Source organism: Phocoena sinus, chromosome 7, assembly GCF_008692025.1.
Source record: "Phocoena sinus isolate mPhoSin1 chromosome 7, mPhoSin1.pri, whole genome shotgun sequence".
Classification (NCBI taxonomy): Eukaryota; Metazoa; Chordata; class Mammalia; order Artiodactyla; family Phocoenidae; genus Phocoena; species Phocoena sinus.
This window is the reverse complement of record NC_045769.1, coordinates 47847138-47863871: the sequence shown is the minus strand read 5'-3', so window position 1 is coordinate 47863871 and position 16734 is coordinate 47847138. Positions and strand designations below refer to the sequence as shown.

Sequence of the window (16734 nt, the reverse complement as noted above, 5' to 3'; positions counted from 1 at the left end):
ACAGATGAGCAAGTGATGTTTAGTGCTTAAGAGTGTGGCCTCTGAAGACAGACTGCCCAGGATCAGCACCCACCTCTTTTCACTACTATCAGCTGTACATTCTTGGAGATTTCCCTTGGTGTTCTCATTTGTAAAATGGGCATCACAATAGAGTTAGGTGTGAAGATAAAATAAACTAATATATAAAATGTTCAGAATAGTATTTGATGCAATATGCACTCAATAGATATTATATATTTCAATTAAATAAATTACACAGGAATGGACTGTAGTTTTCTGTAATTTTCTTCTTAAATCCCATGCCTTGGGATTGAGCATGTCCAAACCGCATTTGAATACTCCCATCCTTTTATTGTTTTTTGTTTTCTTTTCTCAAATAACCCCGAGCTTGTCCCTAGCAAAAAAAAAAAGTCTGCTATCTTAAAGATATATATATATATATATATATATATATATATATATATATATATGGAAGAAAAAGGTGAAGCAGAGATTTTCAGGTAGGATCATGAGTTCATATATTCTACCATATACTCATTGGGTTATTGTTGAGTTAGAGTTGAGTTCATATGTGTAAAGTGCTTAAAACAATGCCTAGCTCAAGTGTTTTTTTATCTGCTAGGAGAGAAAGAGGAGGAAGAGAGTAGCAAGGGCTCTGAGGGAGAACTAGCTCCAGTGATCCAAATCAATTCTAAATCCTGTCTGTTTTCCCTTAACTACCTTGGGGATACATCCCCTTACCTCCAACTTCCCTGAACACACTGTGCCCCCTGCTGCAGGACCCTGTAGGTGCTAGTTGTTTCTGCCTGGCATGCTCTTACCACAGGCAACCCACCCCTCTTTCACTTTGTCACCCCTCTTCCTCCTTCAGATCTCTGCTCAGGTGTTGGTTCTTCCTGAGAGAAGTGGGTTTTTTTGACTTCTCAGTTAGGTCTTCAGTCCTTTGTTATAAAGAAACTTATCTTCAGCTGTAATCACGCTTGTGATCATTTGGTTAGTCTGTCTACTTAGGGTTGCAATCTGTAAAAATCTACTGAACAGTGACTGACCGCTGCTCCCACTCTCACACTTTGAAAGTTTTCTCCTCCTTCCTAATTCCTTCACTGTTCATTCTTGGACAGTGACTTAAAGAAATAGCCAGAGGAGAAAAGGGGCTGGGGGCTATATCATCTCGTGGCTACATAATTGGGGCAAAGGCAAAAAAAGCATAAAGTTCATTAAAAAGTGTAGAATACAAGAGTTGGGAGTATTCGTAGAGATTTTCTAGTCCAACTTCTTTGGTATTGACAACATAGGGTTAAAACCCTAAAGTCAAGGACTTTAGCCAGTTATCTTCCAGACCACAGCTTCATATACAAATAAAAAATATGTTTCAAACTATAAGAGCTTAAATGTGACTCATCAACATCTGCTTTCTTTAAGTATTTTTTTCCTCAGAGACTAAAAACCGCTTACAAGGATAGAAAAAATTCCCCCAACTTAACACATGGCAAAAGAGAAGTCTTTTATGCCATTTTTCTTTTTTAATTCCCTTGTTTTCCATCTGAAATGACTTTATCACAGGATTCTTTCCTGAGGAATGTTTGAAAGGATTTATTGAATCATAACTGTGGAACTGCTTATTTAAGTTTGCTTTAATTAAGGAAATAATCAAAGTAGCATTTACTTTCAGTGGAAAGTTACCACATTTTGATATTGACCTAGCAAGTAACCCAACTGTTAGAGGACTCTAGCCTAAGGGGAGAAAAAAAAAATCAAGGTTTGTTTTGAGAGTATTCCCTTTTTGTCTTTCTCTTTTCTTCCTTCCTGAGAAAGAGAAAAGTTGTCTTGAAGCTACCTCCTTGCTACCCGAATCCTTCCATAAAATTTCTTCAAGCACATGAGCCATGCACTGTTTCAAACATTCTTTACTTTCCCTGTACATCTCATTCCCTCTGATAAAAATAATTGGCGGGCTTCCCTGGTGGCGCAGTGGTTGAGAGTCCACCTGCCGATGCAGGGGACACGGGTTCGTGCCCCGGTCCAGGAAGATCCCACATGCCGCAGAGCGGCTAGGCCCGTGAGCCATGGCCGCTGAGCCTGCGCGTCCGGAGCCTGTGCTCCGCAACGGGAGAGGCCACAACAGTGAGAGGCCGCAAAAAAAAAAAAAAAAAAAAAAAAAAAAAAAAAAAAAGTTGCCCTCTTTGGAAACAATTTGACATCTCCCTATTCATCCTACAAAATACTTCACATATGCATAATGAGGCATCTACAAGCGTGCTCATTGCAGCATCATTTGTGCAACAAAATGTTAAATGGTATTTCTCTGTTGTCTTATTCCCCAAACTGAAATCAATAGGTGCTAGCCGTCTCACACTGTAGAGAGATCCACTAAGGATCCGTCAAACTCAGTGCCTAACAGTCCTGAAGCTTCAGCCATGATATTGGGGCCATGTTGAGAAATAGTCCAAGGGGACAAGCCAACAAGCAGAGAAAGCATCTGGGTCTTTCAAGATATCATTAAGCCAATGGCACTAAACTTTGGAGCAGTTCTACCTGAGGATTTGTTGTTTTGAGGTAGTCAGTATTGTTGAAGGCATTTTTAGTTAGGCTTTCTAACAGTCCTTACCCAATCATCCACTAACCTCTAAAACCTGGTACAGTATCTTTTCCACTGACTTTAGTATTCCATCCACAGTCTTCCTCTCCACTTTAAGCTCTGTCATCCTCCCAAGGATAGACACTAAGGTATGATTCATGAAAATACTGAAAGCTAACACTAACTATTAATAAGAGTATGTTCTGAGCCCTTATCAGGTGTCAGATGTGAGATACTTTACATATATTATCCCATTTAGTCCTCCCAACAATTCTAAAATTTGGGAACCAATATGACCTCCATTTTACAGATGAGAAAAGAGATGTGGAAAGGTTTAGTAACTTGCACAGGGTCACGCAACTGAAGAGTGATAGAGCTGGGGCTTAGAACCCAGACCGCTCTGACTGGCCCACTGGATCGTATTCCTACACAACCTTTCCTCACTGCTTTCTGGACTTTGGAAGCTGAGCTCCACTCCACGAGGTGACCCCCCTGACACGGCCCCTCTAGACTTCATCTCACTTGGTGTTGCTCCACTTCTAAGATCTTAAAACCCCTGAGAATCCACATTCTAATCTCAACTTCAATTCCTTCCATATCTTCATGATCACCTAACCTGTTTTTAATCCTAATGGTATCCATATGTGTCTTGAACTTTTTCTTTTCTTCAATATATTCTCTCTGTTCTGGGTTCATTTGTTATGTCAGGTATATACCAAGCCATGTTAGTAACTTACTGTTAATTACCACATGGCATCCCTTGCCATTTTTATGTTCCCTTATTTCTGCCTCAGCATTATCAAGTTTAATATAATGCAAAATATGCTTTCCCTACTCTTCCTCCTGAAGATTGATCATTTCTAGGGAAAGTCAATAGATTGGGTCTACAGGCTATCATTAAACCAATGGCACTAAACTAATTATCTAATTTCAGCTAAGCTCTCTACTGCCCCAGAAATTATTGAATTCAGCTACAGTCAGCTCTGCACAGCAGCCTTTCCATACGGCTTTCCTTGTCCTTCAGTTCCCACCCACTTCTGGCAATCTCTCAAAACACTGTAGTCACTTTCTTGCTTACCAGTAAGATCCAAGATAGCTGATGGACACCTCTTGCAATTCCATTTGCTCCATCTTAGTATCTCTTGGTAATTTTAATCTGCCTACTCCTTTGCTTTACTCTGGCCTCCAAGAGAGGCTCATGTCTCTGCTTTTACAAAGTTCAACCTAGCCCCTATTCCCATTCTTCCCTGTTTCCTCTGGGTCCCTATTCCACCAAGGACCTCTCTTTTTTTTTTTTTTTTTTTTTTTTTGCGGTACGCGGGCCTCTCACTGTTGTGGCCTCTCCCGTTGTGGAGCACAGGCTCAGCGGCCATGGCTCACCGGGCCAGCCACTCCGTGGCATGTGGGATCCTCCTGGACCGGGGCACAAACCCGCGTCCCCTGCATCGGCAGGCGGACTCTCAACCACTGCGCCACCAGGGAAGCCCTGGTTTCTACTCTTGATTCTCTTTCTAAAACTGTTCTCTCAAGGTCACCAATTACCCCATAATTGGCAAAGCCTACAGTTTTTCTCAAGCTTTTATGTACCATTTAGCAATGTTGAACATCCCTGTCCTTCCTGCAGTGTCCTCCTTTCTTGGGACTGTGACGGCTATCATTCTACTTCTGCATCACTCATCTTTTCTTATGAATCCCTTCCTGGCCTCTCTTCCTCCTCCCATCTTCAATGAGCAAACACCTGGTAAGGTTCATCAGGCCTCCTTATTCCCTATACTCTCTCAAGGTTCTCAATTATTATCTCTATGCATGTATTCTAAAATCCATACCTTAAGGCCCCAAACCCTAAGTTCCCAATAAACAGAGCAAAGTGCCCTCTAGATATCTTCAATTTATATTTTACAACATCCATCTATCTATCTATTTTCTAAGTAAACTACATATTGAGAAAATTCTTTAAAGAACCCACAATTAATAGAGAGGTAACAACCAAATATCTACCTAATGCAATGTAGTTGTAGTAATAGTAGTAGTAGTAGCAGTGTAATTATAATAATAGTACCTAACATTTAGAATCTTGACTGTATGCTGAATACATTCAAGAACTTGTTGAATCTTCACAAGAGCTCTGTTTGGGAGCTACAAGTGCTATCCTCTTAAGAAGTTCTATGCATAGATCATCTCATAAGTCTTTACAACAACCATAGTTGTTGTAGTTATTCTTATTATCCCCCATTTTAAAGATGAGAAAACGAAGGTTTAAAAAGATTAATCACACAGCTAGTAAATGACAGAGCCAGTATTTGGACCTGACTCTGTAAGGGTGATGATTATGGTGATCGCTATCGTTTCTTAGCACCAACTACACGTTAGGACCTGTGCAAGGTAGGTACATATGTTATCTAACTTCGGAAGTCGATGACATAGGTTTTCCTTTTGCGATGTTAGGAAACTAAGGCTGAGAAGGATTAAGGTAAAAGCCCTTGGTTACAGGGCTAATACATTGTAAAATTGGTGTAGTACATTCAAGGTGGCAACAAATTCTTTGCAGAATTGGAGGTGGAGTCTATTTCCCTACCAATTGAAGGACAGAATGGAGCCAGAAGTGACTAGAGTTATTCACTTGAATGTCCCAGTAACATCTCAAACTTAGTATCTAAGTCTGAGCTCATTGTTTTATCTTTCTAACACAAATCTTTTTTTATTTGCTTTAATCAGATAAGTCAAGGCTTAGAATCATACAAATAGGGAATTGAATCTCAATTCCATCTCAGTTATTCCCATTCCCTTATCTCTGAATTGAAACTGCCTTATGTATCACTGCCTGATTCATCTTCTTTAAAAGCAACTCTAAAGTGAGTACCTTGTTCAAAAATTTTCCGTGTGTTTCCACAGTATGGTCAAAGCCTGTCCAGCCTCTTCCCCAACTTACTTATACTCTAAGTTTCAGCCAGAATGAATTACTTGTTGTTTCTCCACAGATATCTCCTTGCCACCCTCCCTCTCCTGACACACATACTCATGCTTTTCTGCCTTTATGGTATTGCTGTGTGTTTAAAATGCTCTCTCCCTCCCCCATTCAATCTGTCAAAGTAATAACCACATTAAATACTATCTCTTCCATGAGTTTTTTTTTTTCCTGATGCCTCCAGAAGGAAGTGATTTCTCCCTCCTTTGAATTGCCCACAAAATTTACTTTTCTTTTTTATTTTATGTATGTATTTATTTATTTTGGGCTGCATTGAGTCTTCGCTGCTGCATGCGAGCTTTCTCTAGTTGTGGCGAGTGGGGGCTACTCTTCGTTGCCGTGCGCGGGCTTCTCATTGCAGTGGCTTCTCGTTGCGGATCACGGTCTCTAGGCGTGTGGGCTTCAGTAGTTGTGGCACATGGGCTCAGTAGTTGTGGTGCATGGGCTTAGTTGCTCCATAGCATGTGGTATCTTCCTGGACCAGGGATCAAATCCGTGTCCCCTGCCATTGGCAGGCGATTCTTAACCACTGCACCACCAGGGAAGTCCCCACAATTTGCTTTTCTTATTTTAATTATTCATCCTGTGTTATAGTTACTTATGAAAAGTTATCATTCTTTTTACTAGATTTCAAGCTCCCCGAGGAAAAGAAGTTACCTTAGACATTAATGTATCACCTACAGAAACTTCTGCGAACCTTACACATAGTAGGTTTTGAGAATTTGGGGACCCAATAAATAAAATATTATTCTGCCTCTGAGTCAAAACCAACTGAGAAAAAGACATCCTAGTCATATGGTGGAGAAATATAAGCTTTGTTACTGCTAAAAAGTAGATTGGAAAATAGGTCCAAATAATGGATATCATAGCTCTAAAATAGTACACTTATCATCTACCTTGTCATGGAAGAGCTAGACAAACTCAAATCTTCCCCACAGGGCCAGGCCTGACTGTTGGTGGAGAGCCACACCAGAATGTATCTGGTCGGCACAATGACAGATCCACTGACCACACAGCCCAGGTCCTTCTCCCAAGCCCTCTACGGTGAGAAGTGAGTGACAAGGCAGCGACCTGAGGTATTTGGCAGTTGAAGTCCCTCCACATGACAACTTGAGGATTGGCCTTGAGGAAATGATGAAAACTGAAGGGACAGTCTATCTTCAACTAACACCCAACCAGATTAACCAGATTTATGGAATAAGGAATAGAAGAAAAATGATTTAATATAGAGAAACTTAGAGAGGTACATGAAAGTAATAATAATGAAAGGGCTGGGGGGCAATATATGCTGAATTTTACAATGAGTTAGGACATTATTCCAAGCCTCTAGAAAGAATGTACTAATATTCCTCTATAAAGAATGTACTAATGTTATCTCCCCTCTACAGACAAAGAAACTGGGATATAGAGAGGTTTAAAAATTCGTCCAAGCTCACACATCCAGTAAGTGGTAAAGATGGGATTCAAACACAGTCTCCCTCTAGAACCCAACTGTTTATAAGCCAAGAAATATTAATGACGCTTTTCATATTGCTGTGCTACCTAAACCTCCCCAGCTCATACGCCACTTCCCTACCCCAAGCAATTCCAATAACTCGAAGTTTCTCTTTGTCACAGTTAGGTTATCATTGGTTTGGGAGTCTGCAAATGAAGAATGTCTGTTATTGTGTGATCAGACCGTTAAACGGTTACATCAATAAAGAAACCCCAGATTGGTTTCCAGAATCTAGATGCCCTTCAAGTAGCAAAAGGCATCCTCCAGTCATTCTATTTTTTTACTGCCCTGGTTTTCCATTGTAAAATGTGTCTTTAAGTAATAAAATCTCTTGTCTGGAGATGCCTCCTCTTTACCCTCACTCCCATTCTCCAGCACATGAATGTGTTGGGTTTTTAGAAGTTCAGTTTACTACTAAGATACTTCACTTAACTAAGAACACATGATAGAGACTGTGTGGCATGTAGGCATTAGCCCGGGAATGAAAAATTCCTTGCTGATTACATGCAGACCTGACAGGCTAGACTGATTGTCTCTTGGGACTTGCTGAGTTAGCACTACTCAAGAGCAATGTGCTATGAAAAGAAGTAGGTATCCACAGCTCCCAGTTATTGAGGTCAGTTGCCTCCTATGCTGCAACCAGTATGAAACTCCAGAAAGACACTGGCACACAAGCCTAACACCAGATAACAAACTGTGCCCAGCATTACTGCAAGCAGGGATGTGACTGCCTCCACTTGAGAAGTCCCAGAATACCCTAGGATGCCTGAGTAGGATGGGGTAGGGAGGGGAATCAGGATAAGGTGAAGAGAGCAACACACCTGGACTGATTTTTTTTTTTTTTCAGTACGCGGGCCTCTCACTGCTGTGGCCTCTCCCATTGCGGAGCACAGGCTCTGGACGCACAGGCTCAGCGGCCATGGCTCACGGGCCCAGCCGCTCCACGGCATGTGGGATCTTCCCGGACCGGGGCATGAACCCGTGTCCCCTGCATCGGCAGGCGGACTCTCAACCACTGTGCCACCAGGGAAGACCCTGGACTGATTTTTATAGTGCCACAGTCATTGCATTGCCTTTTGATGGCTGCTTTAATGAAAAGCAAGGTTTAAATTATCTTTGGAACGTAGACAAAAGCTGGGTAGAAACTGATATGCCCCACTGTCTTTGAACAGCCCTTCCTAAACCATAGTCGAGGCCTTGGACACCCCTTAGGAAGAGTGACAGTTTCACTTAGCTGCTTAGGGAATGTCTCAGTATCTGCCTCCAACCTTCCATGCTTTATCCCACTGGCTTTGTTTTGGCATATACAGTGTCATTAGTATTCAACAATATTTATTGAGCAAGGAAGGAAATAAAATAACACAGTCCCTACCTTCATGAAATCTGTAGTCTAGACTAGAGGGGAATACACATTCCTGTGTAAAGCACTTAGAAAGTCCTTACCTCATAGTCAGTGCTACACTGATATTTATTATTATTATTATTTCCTATTGCTTCTTGCCTATTTAAGCTTCAGAGAATTCAGCTTCTCTGCTTATTCCTCTTAGATTTATATCTTGTTTGGACTCTGATTTTTTTTTTTTTTTTTTTTTTGCGGTACACGGGCCTCTCACTGTTGTGGCCTCTCCCGTTGCGGAGCACAGGCTCCGGACGCGCAGGCTCAGCGGCCATGGCTCACGGGCCCAGCCGCTCCGTGGCATGTGGGATCCTCCCGGACCGGGGCACGAACACATGTCCCCTGCATCGGCAGGCGGACTCTCAACCACTGCACCACCAGGAAAGCCCCTGGACTCTGATTTTGCTTCCTGGCATTGTCTTGTATCACCCTGACCTCCATGTTTCCCAGACAATTGGTCAATTTCCATATGTCCCTCCATCTCTATCTCTCTGTCTCTCAAATACACACACAGGCTCCTGCCAGAGGATCAGAGCTCAAGTTCAGTGCCTCAGATTTAAATGGATACTTCTCAACCTTTAAATTGATGACTTTACACCTTAGTTCTAATTGAAAGGGAAAAAAATTCTCTGTCCTTCTCTGGAAAAAATTGTCTGTGCCCAAAAGAATAATAGTATGGGCCTATCTGCTAAAAAACAGACTGGTAAATGATTAAAATTAATTACTAGAAATTTTGTTTCTATTTAAAATGGGAGTGGTGAATGAGCAATTGTTCTGTTGAAGGATTGTATACATTTTTCCAGTCAGCAGGATGTTGTTCAAATGTGTTTCTAAAGAACACGAGTTACAATGATTTCACACTTGCCAAAAAGAATTATAATTCCTGTTTTGAAGCCAGTGGAAGCTCAAACGCTTCTGACTGTTTCGGATCTGACTGGAAACAGAGCCCTTAAGTGAATGAATCAGTAAATAAATCATTTATTAATACTGACATTATGTGGGGCAATCAGCTAGACCCCTGCCTTCTAGCAGCTTGCGGGGTAATGGGGAGACAAATGCGTTGATATGAACAACATCATTGACCCTAAAAAGTAGTTTGAATTATATCCAATGAGTAGGATCGCTCAGTACTGCTAAGACTCTCTAAACTGGAGTGTGGAACAATTACTAGTGCCCTTTAGCCTCTAAGGAAGTTTCACACTTAATGCCAAAGTAAGGGTATGTTTCTCAGGGTTCCCACTGTTGTATAATACAGTAGCATTTCAACAGTGCCTACAACACATGGCAAGAGAAAATAATGGGTAGTGTAGTAAACATTTTTTTCTGGCTATGCACATCTATTTACCCTACTTCTGGTAACAGCCCACAATTTATGTTTGGGGATTGACCACCCCTCCCCGCTCAGTCCATGTGGTTCCTATGCAGATAATTCCACTTTCAACTCTGGAGGGTGTTACGTGACCCATACTTGGCCTGAGCCAAGTTACTAATTCACAAGCAGGTCAATCATGCTAATGAGACTCCAGGACTTTTGTTGGAGCCATCAAGGTGGCAGACTTCTTCTTTCCTGCTGGACCCCAACCAGAAGCATTGTGAGACCGGGGCTGCTGCAGCTCTCTTGTCACCAAGGGGAGACTTAGAATGGAGCATGACCATGTCACACATGAATCTTCATATGGAGATTAAAAAGACAGAAGCCAAGAGCTTCCTTCTCCTGGGTTTTTCAGTTATGCAAGCCAGTAAACTCCTTTCTTAGTTAGTTTGTGTTTGAGAATATTGTGTTTTGGTTTTACCTAATGCAACTGGCAAGTGTGGTTTATTTTCTCTTAGGCAAACAGTGGCTGATTCAGGAGCTAGTCCTTAAGGAAACTCCCTTTGTCTCAGATCCACTGAGTCAGTGCTGTTTCTTCTCCAGAACCCATGACTCACATGGCTGCAGCCAAGGTTGTTGCTCCCCCTGAGAGGAAATTTCAAGTCAGATTTTCTTTACCACCCACCTGACCTTGGAAGTTCCCCAAGAGCCAGTATAGTTGGGATTCTATCACCTTCTCCCACCTTCCCACCTCATGGTACTGCCCCTTACTTGTTGTGGGACCTTGGAAAACCCTCTCTTTGCCTCCCCCTTCTCCTCTCTCACTGCCACCCCTGCTGGAGTCCTTCCTCAGCACTGATTGTTGAGGAAGTGTCTTGCCTCCCCATGGAAAATGTGAGCATCATCTCCTAACATTCTGTTCTGTGGACAAGTAGTAATTGTTAACATATGTTGAATGCACATTAGAGACCATGACTGCTAAAAGTTTTACATAATCCTTTCACCAACCCTGACCTGTCAGTTTATTATTCCCACTTTACAGGTCAGCAAGTGGAGGCATAGATCAGTTAAATAAATTTTGCAAGGTCACACAACCAGTAAGCATAAAATGGGAAGGAATATCACATCCTCTTGTGAATCTTGGTGTGCTTTTCTGGACTCCACCCAGATACTGGTAATTCATGTACGTCACAGGACTGGAAGGGGATGTGGGAGAAGGAGCCCAGGGTCAGGCAGAGACAAGATGATTCAATTAAGTAGAGATAGAGTAAAAGAATATATGTAAGATATATCTGGGGTGGAAAAGAACAGAATAATAATGGAAATAACATTCCAATAATAATGGAATAACTTCCAATTTGTAATTGTTCATAGCAAAGACTATTCTGGAAAGATGTGATACCTCACAAATTCATGTATCTTTTATCTTTGAAAGGCACCTTTCTGGAAACCTTATCTTGTTACGTGCTCTATCAACATTCTTTTCCTATCACTGCTTCCTTACATATTTATTCCAACTCAGCAAATGTTTGTTGCTTGTTTATTACGTACCAGGCACCAAGCCAGGCATGGGGATACAATCTCTGGCAAAAAAGGGTTAGTGTGCCTGAGTTAATGGAGCTACACTGTCAATCTATATATTATACAAATAGGTGTAAGCTTACGAAACAGAGACAGATGGTCACAACTACGAGAGCCTAGGATAGGAGATGTGCCCAGTGAAGGAGGCCAAGCAAAAGAGAAAGAAAAAGATAAAAGATATATATTTGGAGGACATTTGTTCAGGCTCTTAGTCCTCACGTTGGTTTCAGTTGAGACACTCCCCTTCATTATTTTCTTTCTTATCCTTCTTCTTTTTTTTTTTTTTTTTTTGGTACGTGGGCCTCTCACTATTGTGGCCTCTCCCGTTGCGGAGCACAGGCTCCGGACGCGCAGGCTTAGCGGCCATGGCTCACGGGCCCAGCCGCTCTGCTGCATGTGGGATCTTCCCGGACTGGGGCACGAACCTGTGTCCCCTGCAGACTCTCAACCACTGCGCCACCAGGGAAGCCCATCTTATCCTTAACTTCTTAACACTTTTACATCCTCTGCACTGAATGTCCACACTTTCCCACAACCCCACACTCACAGTGCCTGCCTTTCCTTACCCTTTCTCAAGCTCCAAGTCTCCAACCTTGGTCCCAATCAAAATGTATGCCTTATGTCTTTGTCCCATTCCCCAAGGCTTTTTCTGTTTTAAAATCATGTGGTTATGTTTTAAAATCATTGTACAGATGTGGCAAAGGCTGCCAACTGCCTGGCCAATGTTTGCTGATCCCTGCTTCTTTAGTACTAGGATTTTTACTTTATTTTTTTTTTGGATTTTTATTTTATTTGATTTATTAATGTGCCTACCTGAAAATACTGTATTTCTCAACCTCCCTTGAAGCTAGGTGTGGCCATACGACTAAGTTCTAGCAAAGGAGATATAAGCAGAAAGGTTACATGAAAGCTCCCAGAAGACTTCCTGAAAAGGCAGCAAGTGTAGGCTGTTTTGCCTCTCCTTCTTTCCTATCTCTTTCTCTTTTTTAGCTGGCTAGATTATTGATACAGTAAGTAAAGTTTTTGAAAAAACACACTCCTATTACTCTTTCTGTGTCTCTCAACTCTCAATGCTCTACTTAGGAACACTTAACACTTGTAACACCAGATGTGTGGGTTTTCCACATGCCGATCGGTTCTGTGACACCAGCTGTGTGTTCTAAAATATAACTCAATTCTGACACTACCTGGAGATAGCGTCACATCCCACAGGTTAAGGGTTCAGTCCCACAGACTGCCACTCCCACACCCCCACTGATGCCAGTCGCAAGCCCAGGTTGTCATCTGTGCTTCTGACAGACAGCTATAAATCAGAGGTTCCCACAACCCCCTCCATGCGTTCAATTAATTTTCTAGGGTGACTCACAGAACTCAGACAAACAGTATACTACTAAATTATCAGTTTATTATAAAAGGGAACACTGCAGGAACAGCCAGGTGGAAGAGATACACAGGACAGGTATGTGGGAAGGGGCGAAGAGCTTCCATGCCTTCTCTGGAAAGGCCACTCTCCGAGCACCTAGTCAGGGTTGGTTACCCTGGCAACCAGCTTCCATCGTTATGGGTTTTCCAAAGTCACCTCGTTAATATAAACTCTGATGTAGTTGAAACATGCTTGTTATGAATAACCAAAGATACCTTCATCTCTCTGATCACTTAGGAAATTCCAAAGGTTTAGGAGCTCTGTGCCAGAAACCAGGAAGAAGACCAAATATATATATTTCTTATTATGAATCACAATATCACATGGTGGCTGGAGCTTGAGCAGCTATTTTGATCCTTGAGGTGATCTTGGAATGGAAGTTGCTAGGAGATATCCAACAAGAAAAAGAGGAGACTGAATTTTTGAGGGTGTTTTGGAGCAGGGTTGCCATAATGACCTTAGGCTGTGTAGCTCCCTAAGGAAAAAAACTCTGATCATGTTTAAGCCACTGTTGTTATGCACATCTGTTACACTTCTAGGAATACCCCTTAAAAGAGGACATATCGTTAGCATGCAGCTTTTTTGCTCTTCTTTACTTCTACTTCTTGCCTGGAACGTGGACACCAGAGCCAAAGCATTGGCAGCTATTTTAGCCAACTCTGAAGATGATAAATAGAAAGAGACAGTGTGCCTGATGACTGGAACTGCCTTGCCAGCTCTGGACTTATTTTCTGTGAGAGGAATATAAAATTCTCTCTTGCTTGAGCACTAATATTTCAGTTCTTTAGTACTCTAGCAGCTGAATACAATTTATAACATAAAATCTGCAATTCTATAAAGAATCTCCTGTATCCACCTAACACAGCAAAAGCTTTCGTTTCCTTTTTTTTTTTTTAATGTCTATTTTTTTTAACTGGGGTATAGTTGCTTATGTTGTGTTAGTTTCTGCTGTACAGCAAAGTGAATCAGCTATGTGTATACATATATCCCCTCTTTTTTGGATTTCCTTCCCATTTAGTTCACCACAGAGCATTAAGTAGAGTTCCCTGTGCTATACAGCAAGTTCTCATCAGTTATCTATTTTATACATAGTAGTGTATATATGTCAATCCCAATCTCCCAATTCATCCCACCCACCTTTACCCCCTTGGTGTCCATATGTTTGTTCCCTATGTCTGTGTCTCTATTTCTTCCTTGCAAACAGGCTCATCTGTACCATTTTTCTAGATTCCACATGTATGCGTTAATATACGATATTTGTTTTTCTCTTTCTGACTTACTTCACTCTGTGTGGCAGTCTCTAGGTCCATCCACATCTCCACAACTGACCCAGTTTTGTTCCTTTTTATGGCTGAGTAATATTCCATTGTATATATGTACCACATCTTCTTTATCCATTCATCTGTTGATGGCCATTTAGGTTGTTTCCATGTCCTGGCTATTGTAAATAGTGCTGCAATGAACATTGGGGTGCACGTGTCTTTTTGAATAATGGTTAAAAACTTTCTTTTTTGTGGTTTTACAACTTTATTTTATAATCAGCTGTTAGCCCTCATCCACATTGGCTGTAGATCTTTGACAGTAGTGATAGGTACGTAGATAACCAACATATAGAGCTTGCTTGTTTGGTGAATCTTCATCCTCGTTACACTTTCTGGACAACCACACATGGAAACAGTATGGGACATTCCTATTCCTTTGGCCCAGACAGCTTTGTTGAGCCTGGTGTGAAAGTGCACATCTGGAGTTCCCATCTCCTTCATGGCAAATTTCCAGATCTCTCTGAGTGCCTGAGGGCCCCACTTCTTGAAACCCACTTCGTGGATGAGCTGGTGAATGTCAAGGATGTATCTTCTGGTCTCTACCTCCTTGATGGCAGAACCATTCTTCTTTGCCTGAGCCATTCTCCGGGCCCAGGTTGGAAAGGAAGAGAGTGAGGTATTGTGGGGGAGGGAAAACATTTTTAAGTTATTGAAAACTCTTTGTGATTATTGTTGTTAATGCCAGCATCATAGTTCATTGCATAGGTGTAGCATGATTTAAATATACAGGGCCCCATTTTCAGATGTTCACAACTTTTTCTTTCATCTACTTGCCATTCTAATCCATACTTAGAAAAGTATCCTACATTCAAGTATGATTATTACACATGTCATAACCTACCAATACTCACAGTTTTCATGTTTTCAGTTTTGTCACACCAGGCTATTTCATGAAGAAAGTTAAATTGGGTCTGAATAAATGTAGGGCACTGAGAGGCGCCCTCTCCACCTGCTAAGGGATGAGAACTTGGATACCCTATTAAAAGCAACTGCATTCTACTCCAACAGCCACTCAGTGCACCTCTCTGTGATCTACTACCCGGCTGCTATTTCAAAACTTCTGCTCTAGTATTCCTGATTCCAGACTTTTGCTTGATGACTAGGTTTTGTCTATTTGCCAAATCTCTTCTGATGACACCTCATTTGTACTATCTGCCTGGATTTTCATTTTCCTTTAGACGCTGTATCTCTGTCTGCTGCATTTCCTACAGCCTGGGTGCCAGTCTCAGCCCACTCCTGTGTCCAACATGGGCCATTCCAGGTATAACATCAGGTAATCTCCCTGAGAACTCCTGTAGTATGTTTTACTTACTTGGATGAATTTTGTTCAAGTGTCTCCCATACTTGAATTTTCCAGACTCTCAGGCCTTTGACACCAAGCATGATATTTGGGGGATAGTTTCACTGTTTTCCTATTGGCTGCAGAGCCATATTCTACTTGTTGTGGTTGCTCAAAACTACTTTCCAGGGGCTGGCCTCTTTTCACACTCTGCTTTGCCTTGTTTCCAGATGACATTTCTAGAATATTTGGACTCTGTCCTATTTGACCATCATTTATGCTCTGTACTTTGAAAGCTTCTTTCCATTCCCCTAAACTATGACTTTGATTTGGACTTTGCATACCCAGGCTTCATGAGACTGAATTTGCAATATCCAAATTTAGCCTATGATATTTGACCCTTTATCCTGGAAACTGAAAACCTGTCCTAGTTTACCACCCATCTTGCTAGGTTTTTACTAATTCCCCTCCTTCCCTTAGGATTAGCTTCCTTGCTGTCAATTTGCCACCTTTACGGGGGAGAGGTATATTGGTAGATCCCAACCCCTGGGTCTCTCTAGTTTGCTAGGAGCCAACCATGACAACCAAAGCTGCTATTGCATCTAGCAGGGAGAGAATCACCAAGGTAATTTGGTGATTTGCAGTAGTCCTGTCAAATTGTTGCTGTCATGAAGTGTCAACGGTCATGTCAGAGATCAATCCCAGGTGAATCCTGACAATACCAGTGATAGCATTCAGCCAGTAAAGGTTTACATTATTCAGATTCTGCTACAGTCGGCTCTCTTCTTCTCCTCCCTAACTATTCCACCAATCCTGACAAACAGGCTCTTTATAGATGATTACCCCAAACTGAACAACAATGACAACTGAGAGTTTGCTCAGGTTTATTGCTCTAGAGGACTGTCCATAACCAGATTACGGAAACACTGTTACTCTGTGCCATATCCAGGTCAAGGAGCTAGATTTTTTTATAGCAAACTTCTCTTATGAGGTTTGTTGTATTGGACATTTAACAAATACTTCATTGTCTTCCGGTAATACAGTCTCCAGTGTAAGGACCTCTAAAGGTTATTGTTAATAAAAACTTATCATTTTGCCCTTCTTATAGATTAGCATTATTTTGCAGGTATTTATCTCTGCATTCCCAGGATCTCAATGCAGCTATACTTATATTGTTCCTTCCCCACTTTTTGTTATGTCTCATGAAAGCCATCTCATGCATAAAGTGCTTAAAATGTCAGCAAACACAAAGAAGAATAGAATGTGAGAGTTATGTGGTTGATGCCATATGCTAAACTGTAGTGAAATGAATGCGCTATATCTGTCTTTCTAACTAATCCTGATTACAGGGCAAATTGTGTCTCCTCTCTTCCAAATATGCTA

At 41.6% G+C, this 16734-nt stretch overlaps 1 protein-coding gene across 1 annotated transcript; it reads right to left on the bottom strand.

Moving 5' to 3' along the window:
* Positions 1–14288: 14288 nt before the first annotated feature.
* On the bottom strand, positions 14289–14654 carry LOC116756347 (60S ribosomal protein L31-like). The gene has a single exon (XM_032636620.1). The coding sequence runs from the start codon at positions 14652–14654 to the stop codon at positions 14289–14291; it is 366 nt and encodes a 121-aa protein (XP_032492511.1).
* Positions 14655–16734: the final 2080 nt, after the last annotated feature.